Here is a 14,845-nt window from a genome sequence, read left to right on the forward strand (position 1 = left end):
AGGTCTCAGCTATGATTTTTTGATGCAAAAATAAACAAGTGGGAATACATCAAACAGAAAAGCTTTATACAGCAAAGGAAACCACAGCAAAATGCAAAGGCAACCTACAGAATGGGAGAAAATATATGTAAGTCATATATCTGATAAGGGGCTGATATCCAAAATACATAAAGAAGTCATACAACTCAATAGAAAAAAACAAGCAATCCAATTTAAAAATGAGCAGGAGATCTGAATAGACATTTTTCCAAGGAAGACATGCAGATGGCCAACAGTTACATGAAAGGATGCTCAACATCATTAATCATCAGAGAAATGCAAACCTAACCACAATGAGGTGTTACCTCACAGCTGTTAGAATAGCTGCTACCAAAAAGATAAGAAACAAGTGTTGGTGAGGATGTGGAGAAAAGAGAACTCCTGTGTACTCTTGGTGGGAATGTAAACTGTTGGTGGTGCAGCCACTATGGGAAGCAGTATGGAGGCTCCTAAAATTTAAAAATAGAACTATCATATGATCTAGCAATTCCACTTCTGATATTTACCCAAAGAAAAAGAAAACACTAACTCAAAAAGATACCTGCACTCCCATGTTTACTCCAGGATTATTTACAACAGCCAAGATACAGAAACTACCTAAGTGTCCATCAGTGAGTGATTGGATGAAGAAACTAGAGTATAAATACACAGTGGAATACTAAGAATGAAATCTTGCTATTTGTAACAACACAGATAGAACTTGAGGGCAAAAAGTTGAAAAAAAAATGGAGAGAAGTAAATAAATATGTCCATCTATATGTACATAAGGTATGAATTTAAATAAATATATATATGTTATACAAAAAAAATCATAACTTGGAGAAAGACACCACTATAATCATAATAATAGCATCTTTCCCATCTATGTAGCATTTCCTAGATGTCTGGCACTATTCTAAGTGTCTTATATATAACTCATTTATTTCATATAATATCTCTATGAAGTAGTTACTATTATTATTTCTATTTTACAGATGAAGAAGCAGGCAGGGTGAGATAAACCTCACCAAGGTCACATAACTAGTCAGTAGCAGGGCCAGCACTGAAACCCAAAGAACCTGTAAAAAATTGGGAGGGGACCCTATTAATTTAAATGACAGACTCTAGATCCAATATTTGAGCATTATTGAGCTGTTTTAGCAGAACTAAGTGTAAAACTCTTTCTTTTAGTATTAAGAAATCAGTGATACAAGAGTAGGAGAGACTTTTGATCAAGTAAGTCAAGTGCCTGGGCCAAGACCTGGGCCTCTGAGGCATCATTAAGCTCCAGATACTGTCCTAGAGCTGAGCACATCCACAGTCCTAACTCGGAGCAGTAACAAAGGCTCATTTGGTTTCTCAACACAGCTTTGAAAAGAGCATAATTTATTCTTTTGTTACGAAGTCTTCATCAGTTTTAAATATTTGCTGACTACAACATAAGCAAATATATGCAGGAAACTAGCACACCTCTAAAAGATCTCTTACGGCACTAAGGGAATAGAAAAAGAGAAGTGGTCTTTAAGTTTGTATAGGGACTTTAGTGAAAGTGAAGTCGCACAGTCGTGTCCAACTCTTTGCGACCACGTAGACTGTAGCCCACCAGGCTCCTCCGTCCATGGGATTCTCCAGGCAAGAATACTGGAGTGGGTTGCCATTTCCTTCTCCAGGGGATCTTCCCGACCGAGGGATTGAACCCAGGTCTCCTGCATTGCAGGCAGATGCTTTAACCTCTGAGCCACCAGGGACTTTAGTGTGGCTTTAAATGGAACTATAATGGACATTGTTTTATTTTACTTTCTATTAATATATTCAAATTGTGTGGTAATATACCATTGTTCATTTCATTTGGGTTTCATGTTCCATCATGTCATTTTTTTAATGGAAAAATATGAATAGTTAAAAATAAAATTTACTTAACACATAGATATGGTGAAAAGGAAAATGATACTAAATGCTCATTATTGCCTACTTCTGAAGATATCAATAGGTAGGGTATATACGGAAGCATTTATATGATTTATTTCAATAAATGAAACAGAAGGTGAGGTGTCAGTTTCAGATTCAGTATAATATCTGATTTCAGAAACCTGTTGATATCTCTAGGATAAACCTTCCCTTTTTTTAAACATGCTTTTTATTTGAGTGGTGTTCTTTGAACTTGGATATTGATCCTGTTTCTGGTTCAGTTTTTGTTAGGAATTAACATCAAATGGACTTCATATCACTTAATGCTTTCTATCAATTTTTTAAGAAAATTGGTCATTTTACTTTGTGATTTTGAGTTAGTAGTTCGTAAGCAAGCAAATAGACATTTTTAAAAGAAGAAAAAATGTTAAGCTATTAATAATCTTAACTCATCTTTTTGACATAGTTAAAAAAAAAATAAGCAGTCCAAAGAAGTAAAACTTTTTAGTAAGTGACAAACAAGCAAATTGTTCTTGGATTGCTTAACATTTTTCCTCAGCTGCTATTCATTAAACATCTTTATTTAGTTTTATATACCAGTTTTTTATATGTATTTTGCTCCATCAGTAATTAGTAAATTTAGGAAGCTTCCTAACTCTCAAAACTTATTATTTTAATAGTGCACATACTAATAAGCATGAAAATTAGGGTTACTTAGAAATGTCAACCCCATTCTGTCACACTTTTACTTATAATTACTGTATTAGTGAACATCCTACAGTATATTATTCATTAAAGTATGTCTCTAATGAACCTTATTTAAAGTAATTGAAAGATAATAATAGAAAATTTTAAAGGAATGACATTTTCTTCTAGTATTGAACTTATAATATCATCTGAAGGTTCTCCAGGGACTTCTTTTAATAATTAAATAAGAATCAACCTTTTCTTTGTAAATTAACCCTGCCAAAATGCTTAATATATATTTGCATTAAAAAATCATCTTGCCTTTATTTATGTATTTGACATTATCTGTGAAAGAATGGTTAGCTGAGACACTGCTGTGTGTCTCATATACTGACAGAAAATTCATGAGGTTTTACTTTATGTCTTAGATTTTGTAATTATACATACAAGGGAAAAAGAAATGTGGAAAGGACACTTACTATGGACTTCCCTGGTGGCTCAGATGATAAAGAATCTGCCTGCAATGCAGGAGACCTCGGTTCGATCCCTGGGTTGGGAAGATCTGCTGGAGAAGGGAATGGCTTCCCACTCCAGTATTCTGGCCTGGAGAATCCCATGGACAGAGAAGCCTGACGGGCTACAGTCCATGGAGTCACAGAGAGTTGTGCTCAACTGAGACTAGGCGCACACGTGCGCGTGCGTGCACACACACACAGTTATTGTTAACCAAAGTAATTAACCAATTCCATCCATACAATGGGACATTTTTTTCCAGAGACTAAGTTTACTGAAAAGATTTTACTTTTAGTGCATATGACTTATTTGAAGGAGTTAATCTCTTATGAGGTGGAATTCCTAAGCCATTGTGGAAACTATCTGGGAAAGACAAATAGTTAAGGTATGTACTACAACTCTTATTTTAGATTTGTACCGAATGACATCAAAAGGAAGATGGTAATGGTAGCTCTTACGTATTTGAAGCCTGTCAGAAAGAGGAGACGTTCTCTGCTGGTTTTTTTTTTTTTAATTTCAGGAGTTAGCGTTAGTAACGAAGGTGGAGAGTGGTGAAGGAAGGGATGAGTGAGGGAACTTAGGCAAGGAACATGGTGAGTGGAAGGGAGGAGGTAGGCTAGCTCAGATGTAGGTTTTAGCTCATTTTAAGAGAGATTTCTAACAGGTACAGAGTTATGCAAAGAATAAACTACTTCACGAAATCATGAATCTTTCTCTGCAATTATTTTCTTTTTTAAATATAGGTGGCGGAAGGATCTAAAAATATACGGTTGGGTTCACTGATTGGTTTGCTAGTTGAAGAAGGAGAAGATTGGAAACATGTTGAAATTCCTAAAGATACAGGTCCTCCACCACCAGCTGCAAAACCATCAGTGCCTCCCCCCTCACCAGAACCACAGATTGCTACCCCTGCCAAGAAGGAACACCCACCAGGAAAACTCCAGTAAGTATGTTTATTTGAATAAATGACAGTGAAATTCACTCAATCGTGTCCAACTCTTTGAGACCCCATGGACTGTAGCCTGCCATGCTCCTCTCTCCATGGAATTCTCCAGGCAAGAATACTGGAGTGGGTTGCCATTCCCTTCTCCAGAATGGTACATTCTTAAATCTATTTTCTGATCTAAATGTGAACATGGTAAGTATTAGTTGCTCAGTTGTGTCCGACTCTTGTCCGTGTCTGACTCGTGTCCGACACCATGGACTGTAGCCTGCCAGGCTACTCTGTCTACGGGATTCTCCAGGCAAGAATACTGGAGTGGGTAGCCATTTCCTTCTCCAGGGAATCTTCCTGACTCAGGGATTGAACCCAAGTCTCCTACATTGCAAGCAGATACTTTACCATCCGAGCCACAAGGGACACTTATTTGAATAATGTTTGTGGATTGTTTTTTTTTTTAAAGATTATGAAACTTTTGGAATATTTTAATCATTATCCTATTTAAAACATCTTTGTAGATTAAGTAAGAAGTTGCTGACCTTCCCTTTCTTTTCTTAGGAAACTGAGGTCTAGGAATGATTATTTTACCATCATCATTTATTCCACAGACAGATAATATTGAATACTTAAATATTCCAAGTACTATGAAGGCCCTATACATCCTGTGGAGAGCAAAACAAATATTTAGTGTCTGCATTGAATTCCTGAGTTAGGTTTTAAGATTCCAGAATGGAATTCAGTGTACCAAACTTCATTGTGTTCCTATTTATGGACTCCTAATTACTGTAATGTGAATTCCAATTTCAAATGTATAACTTATATAAAATGGAATTAGAATTTTAACACACATTTCTAACTACCCTGCATTTGAGTTTCTGACAAGTACTAGAGCTCAATATACAATATATATGTGGAATATATATTGTATATAATATATTATACAATATATAATGGAATGTTAGTCTTAACAAGGGAAGAAATGCTGACACAATATGGATGAATCTTGAAGATATGTAGGTAAAATAAACCAGTCACAAAAAGACAAATAATGAATGATTTCACTTAACAAGTTACCTAGAGTAGTCAAATTAGTAAAGACAGAGAGCAACGTGATGGTTGCCAGGGGCTGGTGGGAGGAAGGAATGGAGAGTTATTAATTGGTGTGGAGTTTCATTTTGGGAGGATGATAAAGTTCTGGAGATGGATGGTGGTGATGGCTGCAGAGTGTTGCTACTGTACTTAAATCCACTCAATAAAAACGCCTATAAATGCTTCAAATGGTAAATTTTACACATATCTTACTATAATAAAAACTACATGAAGGAGCAATATAGTTTCTCATAATATTTCAGAATAGTAATTAAATTTGTATGAAAATGTCTTATTAGTAAAATAAACCAGATTATTATGGATTAACTTATTTGACTGTCACTGTCTATAGAAGTTGTTTTAGGTTCATTATACGTTTTTAGTTTTCTAATTATCAGCAAAGCTGTTGACATTTAGAATCAAATGTGTTAATTGGTTCCTTTAATTTTATATTTTCTTCTTAGGTTCCGTTTAAGTCCAGCTGCCCGCAATATTCTGGAAAAGCACGCACTGGATGCTAACCAGGGCACAGCCACTGGCCCTCGGGGGATATTCACTAAAGAGTATGTGTGTGCTTTTTGTAATACCCAGGTCCAGTATTTATCATGATCATTGCTGAAAGTGTTTAAAGAAGGACTTATTCAGTGTAAGATTTAAAAGGAAATTCACTGCACTTTTGTACTTTTAATTGCTTTTGTCAGCATAAAATTGTATTTTATGCAAAGGTTGTTTTTTTGAATAATTGCAGCGTTACTGAAGAACAGTTCTAATTTGATAACTAAGCCAGAACCGTAGAAATGATGATAAATGGAGAAAATTAGTGTGCAGAGTGGTGAATCTTTGCATTGTTTTAAGTTCGTATGAGCTAATGATGTAATCACATGTGTATGATCAAAGCAATTTCCATCTCATTTTAGATTTTCTTTTCTATTCCATTCATCAGTCTATCCATGAATTAGTACCTCTTTTTTTTTTTTTTTGGAACCACACTCCTAATTAGAAATATTTTACAGTAAGTTTTAAAATCTGATCAGTTCAGTTCAGTTGTCTCTGACTCTTTGTGACCCCAAGGACAGCAGCACACCAGGCTTCCCTGTCCATCACCAACTCCCAGAGCTTGCTCAAATTCATGTGCATTGAGTCGATGATGCCATCCAACCATCTCATCCTCTGTCATCCCCTTCTCCTCCTGCCTTCAATCTTTCCCAGCCTCAGGGTCTTTTCCAGTGAGTCAGTTCTTTGCATCAGGTGGCCAAAGTATTAGAGTTTCAGCTTCAGCATCAGTCCTTCCAATGAATATTCAGGACAGATTTCCTTTAGGATGGACTGGTTGGATCTCCTTGCTGTCCAAGGGACTCTCAAGAGTCTTCTCCAGCACCATGGTTCAAAAGCATCAATTCTTTGGCATCCAGCTTTCTTTATAGTCCAACTCTCAGATCCATACATGACTACTAGAAAAACCATAGCTTTGACTAGACAGGCCTTTGTTGGTAAAGTAATGTCTCTGCTTTTTAGTATGCAATTTAGGTTGGTCATAGCTTTTTTCCCAAGGAGCAAGTGTCTTTTAACTTCATGGCTGCAGTCACCATATGCAGTGATTTTGGAGCCCCCCAAAATAAAGTCTCTCACTGTTTCCATTGTTTCCCCATTCTATTTGCCATGAAGTGATGGGACCAGATGCCATGATCTTCGTTTTCTGAATGTTGAGTTTTAAGCTAACTTTTTCACTCTCTTTCACTTTCATCAAGAGGCTTTTTAGTTCTTCTTTGCTTTCTGCCATAAGGATGGTGTCATCTGCATATCTGAGATTATTAATATTTCTCTCGGCAGTCTTGATTCCAGCTTGTGCTTCATCCAGCCCAGCATTTCACATGATGTACTCTGCATATAAGTTAAATAAAATCTGATAGCACTCTCTTTTCTCTTATTTGTCAATAAACCAGTTTTCTTTTTTTTTTCTTCCAAATGGTTTTTAAATAATTTATCTAGCCCCACTGGTGGGGTTAGGCAGGAAGACTATGATATTTTTATTGGGACTATATCATATTAAATTAATTTTAAGTTTTCTGAGTTTCAAGAACATATTGAAATAGATGGGACCTGCTCTATCAAAAATTAGTCTAGTGAGACAGACAAAGATTAATCAAATAGGCATATGAACTAATGTGAAATTGCTGTAGTAGTGTATGCTACATTCCTATTAGAGTAATATTAAATTTTCAAATTGAGTTAGCATTTTGAAGTAATACACTCTTCCCAGTTTATCTAATGTTGATGAGAAGTGATCAGTAATGTTGGCTAAAATTTTTACAAGTTGAGATAGAGCAAAGTTATTAAATTATTAAGTGGCAATGCCTGACCAGGTGACTTTCCTTTCTTTTCATTGGATTATTTTACTTCTCATTAAAGCGCTGGTTTATTGATGAATATTTCTTTTAATGAAAGTAGTATAGCTTTAATTTTCAGATATCCTGTTATCTGTACTTCAGCCTTACTGATTTGTTTTTAAAGCACATAATGTGAAGTTTGTGTCATACTCACATGAGTTGGAAATCAGCTATTCTGACCCCTGGCTGAAAGGCAGCAGTCAGCCATTAGTTAAACAACTTACAAGTTTCACTTAACCATTAAAAATTAAAATAAAGAATCCTGATAGGTAGTTAAGCCTAGGTTTTTGCCCACATCAATCCTTATTTAATATCTACTGCTACTGCTAAGTCGCTTCAGTCGTGTCCAACTCTGTGCGACCCCATAGACGGCAGCCCACCAGGCTCCCCGGTCCCTGGGATTCTCCAGGCAAGAACACCGGAGTGGGTTGCCATTTCCTTCTCCAGTGCATGAAAGTGAAAAGTGAAAGTGAAGTCGCTCAGTCGTGTCCGACTTTTAGCGACCCCATGGACTGCAGCCTACCAGGCTCCTCCATCCATGGGATTTTCCAGGCAAGAGTACTGGAGTGGGGTGCCATTGCCTTCTACTTGTATGTTAATTTTGTTAATCTTCTACCAACCTATACCTTAATAATAAAAAGTCTCTGTAAAAATGGGTCAAAACAGCTTTCTTTATAACATGATACACTTGCCTATATATCTGAAGAAGATAAAGAGTCTATGTGTAATTCATTAATTGTTGAAGACTTAATGAAATGCCAAATAATAATAGGTGTACCATAGAAAAATCAATTTTGCAAATTTGTAAAAGATACATTGGAGCAGAAGAAGACTTGAGGTAAGGAGATAAGTTAAGAGGCTCATAAAGTAGTCCAGGTAGGAGAGAATGAGTACCTGAACATGGGTGAGAATGTAAATGATGGAGACAGCATTATAAGGAGAAAACCCAGCAATCTGTTGAGAATGGAGCAGGAGAGCAGCAACTCAAGGTGTGTACTTAGGATCCTGGGCCAGGTGATGTCTTGGCCCCATGAAACAAGGGATTGGTGGAACCACTTGTCTTGATGGAGTAACTTATGAATAATGTGTTTGGTTTGAAGCTTATTGTCAGTGCCAACAAGCCAGATTGCAGATATCAGGGTCACTGAGGTGAAGATGCGTCTCTGGAGACAGTTCAGAACTAGAGATGTAAGTTTGATAATAAACTGGTAAAGTTATGACTGAGATAATAAATAGGAAAACATTTTAAAAGGCACAAATTTCTGTGTTGGAAGGTATCTAGGAGATGAATGTGAGTCAAGGAGGAAGGGATCTGAGAAAAGGCTCTTGAAGCTTAGAGGGCAGAGCAGTGGTATGAGTGCAGTGGGATAAAGAAGTAGAATTTTCTTCTTCTTTCCCTTCTCTCCGTATGTGCTTAATACATAAATGATGAATAAAGATCTTTTTTAAACCCAAGTTGAAAGTCATCATAGTAGGTCTAACATTTCCTAAGGAGGACAGAATGGTGTTATCTTATTGGGTACCCTAAAGGAAACACTGTTGCAGAGTTATGTTTTTGATATCTTTGCCGTCTTTGTCTCCTTGTTACCTGATCCTTTCCCTGCCCTTATTCTTTAAACCTCTACCATAAGAGAGTCAAAACCTTCAGTCTTCAAACTGTGACATATTACAAAAGATTTTATGGGAAAAATGGATCCTTAAAGCATGCTTGTATACCACTAAAGATGCCTGTGTTTTGAGTTAAACACTGAAGTGAGCTTTGGAAAAAATTTTGTCTTCATGTCATCTACAGAAAGGTTTACTTGTGGTAAGACTGAGAAATTGCAGGCTTTGGCATAAGCTGCCCCCAAATGCCTTAGTACACATTGTTGAGGTGCATCCTTTCTCCTTACGCTGTCAACTAAAAATTCAAGTAGAAGAGAAAAGAGGGAGTTACTTCTGATCCATTGTGTTTATGAAGAAAATCAAAGTGTCATGGTTGCTGTTTTAATGTTGCATTAAGCAGACATATTGCCCAGAATATATATTGTGCAAAAGCACATAGACTTGACTTGGCCTATACATGTAACATAATTTTAAGAAAAGAAGTGCCAAGGACGCTGTTGGAGGCAGAACACACTTACATTCTTGGCCTGCAGCCTAGCTTCTTTGGTGTATCTGTGTCTTGAATCATAGCTGTAGCTAATGCTTGTATTCATGTCACAGTGTCACAGATGCAGTATAGTAGGCATGACAGTCGTGTCGTATGTTTTCAGTAATATTTCTTTTTAGAACTAATTCTTAGCACGCCCAGATGAATTAAGGGATCTGGTAGAGAAGGTTCTACCCTAAGTGAATGCCCAAAGCTTCCTCTGCCTTTCTGCAGAAGTGGGTGATGTATCAGTTTTTCTCTTAATTTTTTTAATGTCCACCTAATTCTTCAAGCTTAGACTGACTATTTAATGGACAGAAAGCATTAAAGTAATTCTCTGCATGGCAGAAACAATTATTGGCTGTTATTAACCAATGATTAACATTCATCCTTTATGATGTATATAAATATAAACTTAGCAACAAAAGTTTACTGTGAGCCTGTGGCCAGAATTTATTTTCTGCTACTTGTTTATGATTAATGACTCTTAGAGATGAACCTAAACTGCCTTTTCTTGATGAAAATAGTAAGTAATAGTTATGCTGATTGTGAAATAAAAGTATATCTATTTAGTCTGACCAACCTTTTTTTTTAAGTAGATGTACTTAGGCATTATTTTAGATTTTTTTTAGTTTCTTCGAATTGTTGTTGTTGTTGCTTTGTTTGTTTTTAACCGATTACTGAGGGTGCACTAGTGATCCCTGAATGAGAAAATCAGTGTGTTTTGTATATGCCATTGTGATGCTGAACTTTAGTTTAATACCCAGATTAATAATAGATTTTGTTAGAGACATATTTAATTACCTTAGGTGATGAAAGGGGACTAGTAATGTTAGACTGTGACTTGTAAGAACTCTTAAAAGCAAAATATCTTTTGTTAAAGGCATTTTTTAAAATCAATAAAAGGTCTATTTTATATCAGTGCTCACACTTTTATCTATGTGGCCAAAGTTTTGACTCATGACATATATCCCTAGTGAATATAGGGCAGTCATTTGTTTCATCTATAAATTGTCACAATCAACTGGAAAAATGGCACTTCTGGTTATAAATACCATAAGTAAGTTAAAGTGAGTGAAAGTCATTTAGTCGTGTCCGACTCTTTGCGACCCCATGGACTATACAGTCTGTGGAATTTTTCCAGGCCAGAATACTGGAGTGGGTAGCCGTTTCCTTCTCCAGGGGATCTTCCCAACCCAGGGATGGATCCCAGGTCTCCCACATTGCAGGCAGATTCTTTCCCAGCTGAGCCACGAGGGCAGCCCAAGAATACTGGAGTGGGTAGCCTACCCCTTCTCCAGTGGATCTTCCTGACCCAGAAATTGAACCGGGGTCTCCTGCATTGCAGGCGGATTCTTCACAAACTGAACTATCCGGGTAAATTAAAAGTTAACTTCTAAACAGGAGTAAGCTTGTGGTCAAAACCCTTAAGAGTACATAAGCTCATTCCCTGGGACACTCAGTTTTTCTGTCATCACCACCACGGTGTGGCTCAACCTCGGAGCACCAGCATTGCCTCCAGTTATGTTCCTGTTAATTTTGTGTGTCGGATGAAGGGCCTTTGTCAGGAGGTCCTACTTTTAGCTCCATATATAGACGAGGTAGATAAAGCATTTCTTCATCCAGTCCCAGCACACACGCATGCTCAGTCACTCAGTCGTGTCTGACTGTTTACAACCCTATGGTCTGTAGCCCACAGGCTCCTCAGTTCCAGAATTGCTGTCAGTCTGAGGTTGGCTTATTTCATTCTATTCTAGTCTTTTCTCAAGAGAACAGTTTGTTCTGACTCTGCCTTAGTTTAGTTGACATCCTCTGCATAGGTATTAGAAGAGTAGTAGAAAATACAGAGGCTTTGGAGTTGGTCAAACCAAGGTTTGTTCCCAGCCCTGGCAGCTCCTGGCTGCCTGCCTCTTCAGCTTCATCTGTAAAGCCTCTCTGCTGTGTCCGTTGCACTCCTTCTACACAGGGCTTTGTTCTTAGAAGCCCTAATTTCCCTGCCTTTGCACTTGGCTATTCTCTGCCTCGTAACATGCTTTTCCCAGCTATTCTTGAGACTTGTTTTTTCATGTCCTTCAGAGAAATAATATGTCTTCAGGCCTCCCCTGACCATCCTGTTTTAAAATAACACCTCCTCTCACCCATGACTTTCAACCTCATTACTCTGCTTTATTTTCTTCACTTGCTATCTCTTCATTTGTTTACTTGATTAATGTGTTGACTCTCCTATAGAATAACACTCCTTGATGGGACGTGTCCATGTATTTTCAACACCTAGGATAATAGTAGGTGCTTGACAAGTACTAACTTGGAATGGAACCTGTTTGTTTTTTTGTTTGTTTGTTTTAGCTTTTACTGGAGTATAGTGGATGTACAACGTCGTGTTAGTTTCAGGTGTACAGCAAGATGAATCAGTGAGACATATACACATATCTAGTCTTTTTTAGACTCCTCTCCCACATAGTCCATTACAGTAGAGTTTGCTGTGTTCTAACCTCTTTGAACCTACTTATTTATAAATAAGGGAGGGAGTAGTATCCTCTCACATGGGTGGTGTAAGATTACGTAATTAACATAACCGCAATACGTACACAGGAGGCTCATTTTTCCACTTTTATTCCCTCTTTCCTAACCTAAAGGTAGAGGATGATTTGAAACTTCTTTATCAGTCTGACATCTTATCTTAAATGTCAGTTCTTTAACTTTGAAGCAAGTAAGTTACTTGCACTTAATATTAAGTTCATGGATCCCTTTCTGGACCTGATATACAAAGCATGGATTCTCCTTCTTTAAAAATGTGCGTGTACACTTTGGGAGATCCCTCCCTTGATGTCCCCCAGGCAGGAGCATTCCTATCTGTGTCACTTTTCTATTGCTGCATGACAGATTGCAACAAACTTAGTAGCTGTTTAAAACAACACCCACTTACTGTCTGACGGTGCTGTGGATCAGAAATCCTGGCCCAGCATGGCTGGGGTTCTGACCCATGGTCTCACAAGACTGAAATCAAGGTGTCAGCCAGGAGTAGGGTCTCATCTGCAGATTGGAGCCCTCTTCCAGGCTCACATGGTTGTTAGTAGGATTCAGGTCCTTGGGTAGTAGAACTCTTACCCTTGTTTATTTGCTAGCTCTCATCCAGAGATTGCTCTCACCTCCTGGAGGCCTCCTTCAGATCTTTTCCATGTGATCATCTCCATAGACAATTCCTAAATGCCTGCTTGTTTCTCCAAGGCAAGTAAAAGAATTTTTCTCCATTCAGATTTCTTCTTTTAGGAATTTTCTCTTCCTTTTAAAGACTGAACCATGGATAGGTTGCCTTTTGATTAACTCAGTGTCACTGATTTAGGGCCTTAATGGATATGTCTACAAAATCCATCACTTTGTCCTCAAAGGCAGCCTAATCATGGGAGTGACATCCATCATGTTCACAGGCCCAGCTACACTCAGGAGAGATGATGTGGGGGGTATACACCAGGAACAGCAATATTGGGCAGTCTCAGAGTTAACATTCTTCCTACCATGTGATAATACCAGATCACTAACTGCATTTAAGACATTTCAGAAATATAAATTGCCTTTGGATTTGTGTCACCCTGAAGCCATTTTTAGATTATGTAAAATCTTCTTTGTTTAAAAAAATTAAGTTTAAAACATTTTTAATGTAGGACATTTTTAAGTACTATTGAATTGTCAGATTAAAATTTTCAAAAAAGCTGTTTTGTGTAAGGAAATGCATGACTTTATGCCACTATAACTTAGAATGCATTGAGAGCTTGACATGGTAGTCTAACTATATATCCTTTTAATAAACAAAGACACCTTTGTTTTGCAGAATAATACAAAAGCAAGTCTGTTACTTGTTTAGTTATTTTTCATTCTAAATGCTTTTATGGGTTAGGTTTATTACATTAGATTGTGCTGATAACATTTGGGCATAATTTTAAGTCATATGATTTCCTGGCCATAAACAGTCAAATTTGCTCCAGTGCTTTAGTAAATATCCTAATGAAAGTCATATGTACAGTAAGCTTAACACTCTGTGAATGCTATGTGAAAATTATTTCACAAGTACTAAGAATGAGGGTATGGCTTACTTTATGAATTGCTTATCTGCCAAAAGACACCTCCCTCCCGAAAAAAATACTCATTTCCTTTATCTTCCCTTCACATGTAGCCTCCATTTTCTGAACTTTCTTGGATTCCTGGTTGCTAATCATGGTTATCTAACTCCGTTATCTCCAGGGATGCTCTCAAACTGGTCCAGTTGAAACAGACGGGCAAGATCACTGAACCCAGACCCACCCCAGCCCTGCCAGCCGCTCCCACAGCGCCTTTGCCCCCACAGGCTGCAGCCACACCATCTTATCCCCGGCCAATGATCCCTCCTGTATCCACTCCCGGACAACCTAATGTAGAGGTAATGTCATCTGAACAGATTTTTATTTTTCAGATTTAACTGAGAGAAAAAATAAGAACCATTACTCTTATGGGTTCTTTTACCAGTGCATTATGAGCTACTGATAGCAGCTCAAAGTGATAAAGACACAAATACTCTGTTTCGCATATTTCAGTAAACAAAATTTGTTTATACAGTGCTCACTTCCAAAGAGAATTATGCTTCAATTTAAATTTGCCACAAGTTCCACAGTGTGCGTGCCATGTATCTGCCCTATAATAATGATACTTGCCGTGTCTTTTTTCCTTGGGTGTGCTACTAGTTATTAATAGCTGACATCAGCTCCCTTTTGTGGATATGTTTTATTTTTGACTAACAATGTTAAAAAAACCTTGTTTTAGTGAAAAACCTGTAGAGATTGTATAGCTCATCATTCTCTCCCTCTTGGATACATGCCCTTTTTTGTTTTCGAATTACTCCGTTTTACCTCTCTGTCTCCCTTTCTTAGTACTCTTTATGTCATTTGCTTGCCATCAGAAGAAATGCAGGATAATCATGCTTGTTTAACGTTGAATGAGCACTGAAAAAAATAAAGCTACAGTGCCTTTTCTGATGGAGAAATATATTCAAATGTACTATTGGGAAAGAATTAAAAACAGTGCAAGTTTCATGAGAAACAGATTTTTGAAATGTATGTTAATGATTCATGTCTACATACACAACAGTTTATGAGGAATCAGATCTTATTTCTTTAAAAAATAAGTTGGTTAAATTTGGCA

General features: G+C 37.3%; 1 protein-coding gene across 2 annotated transcripts in view; it reads left to right on the plus strand.

The window, feature by feature from the left end:
• Positions 1-14,845, plus strand: part of PDHX (pyruvate dehydrogenase complex component X) — an 80,415-nt gene that overhangs the window by 49,220 nt on the left and 16,350 nt on the right. The window contains exons 4-6 of one of the 2 annotated variants that reach the window (XM_068988749.1): positions 3,870-4,069; positions 5,620-5,718; positions 13,913-14,087. The exons of the other annotated variant lie outside the window; for it this stretch is intronic. Coding sequence (XP_068844850.1) covers positions 3,870-4,069; positions 5,620-5,718; positions 13,913-14,087 — 474 coding nt within the window. The remainder of the gene's footprint in view (positions 1-3,869; positions 4,070-5,619; positions 5,719-13,912; positions 14,088-14,845) is intronic. 2 annotated transcript variants of the gene reach the window in all.

The sequence above is a fragment of the Capricornis sumatraensis genome, chromosome 16, assembly GCF_032405125.1.
Source record: "Capricornis sumatraensis isolate serow.1 chromosome 16, serow.2, whole genome shotgun sequence".
NCBI lineage: Eukaryota > Metazoa > Chordata > Mammalia > Artiodactyla > Bovidae > Capricornis > Capricornis sumatraensis.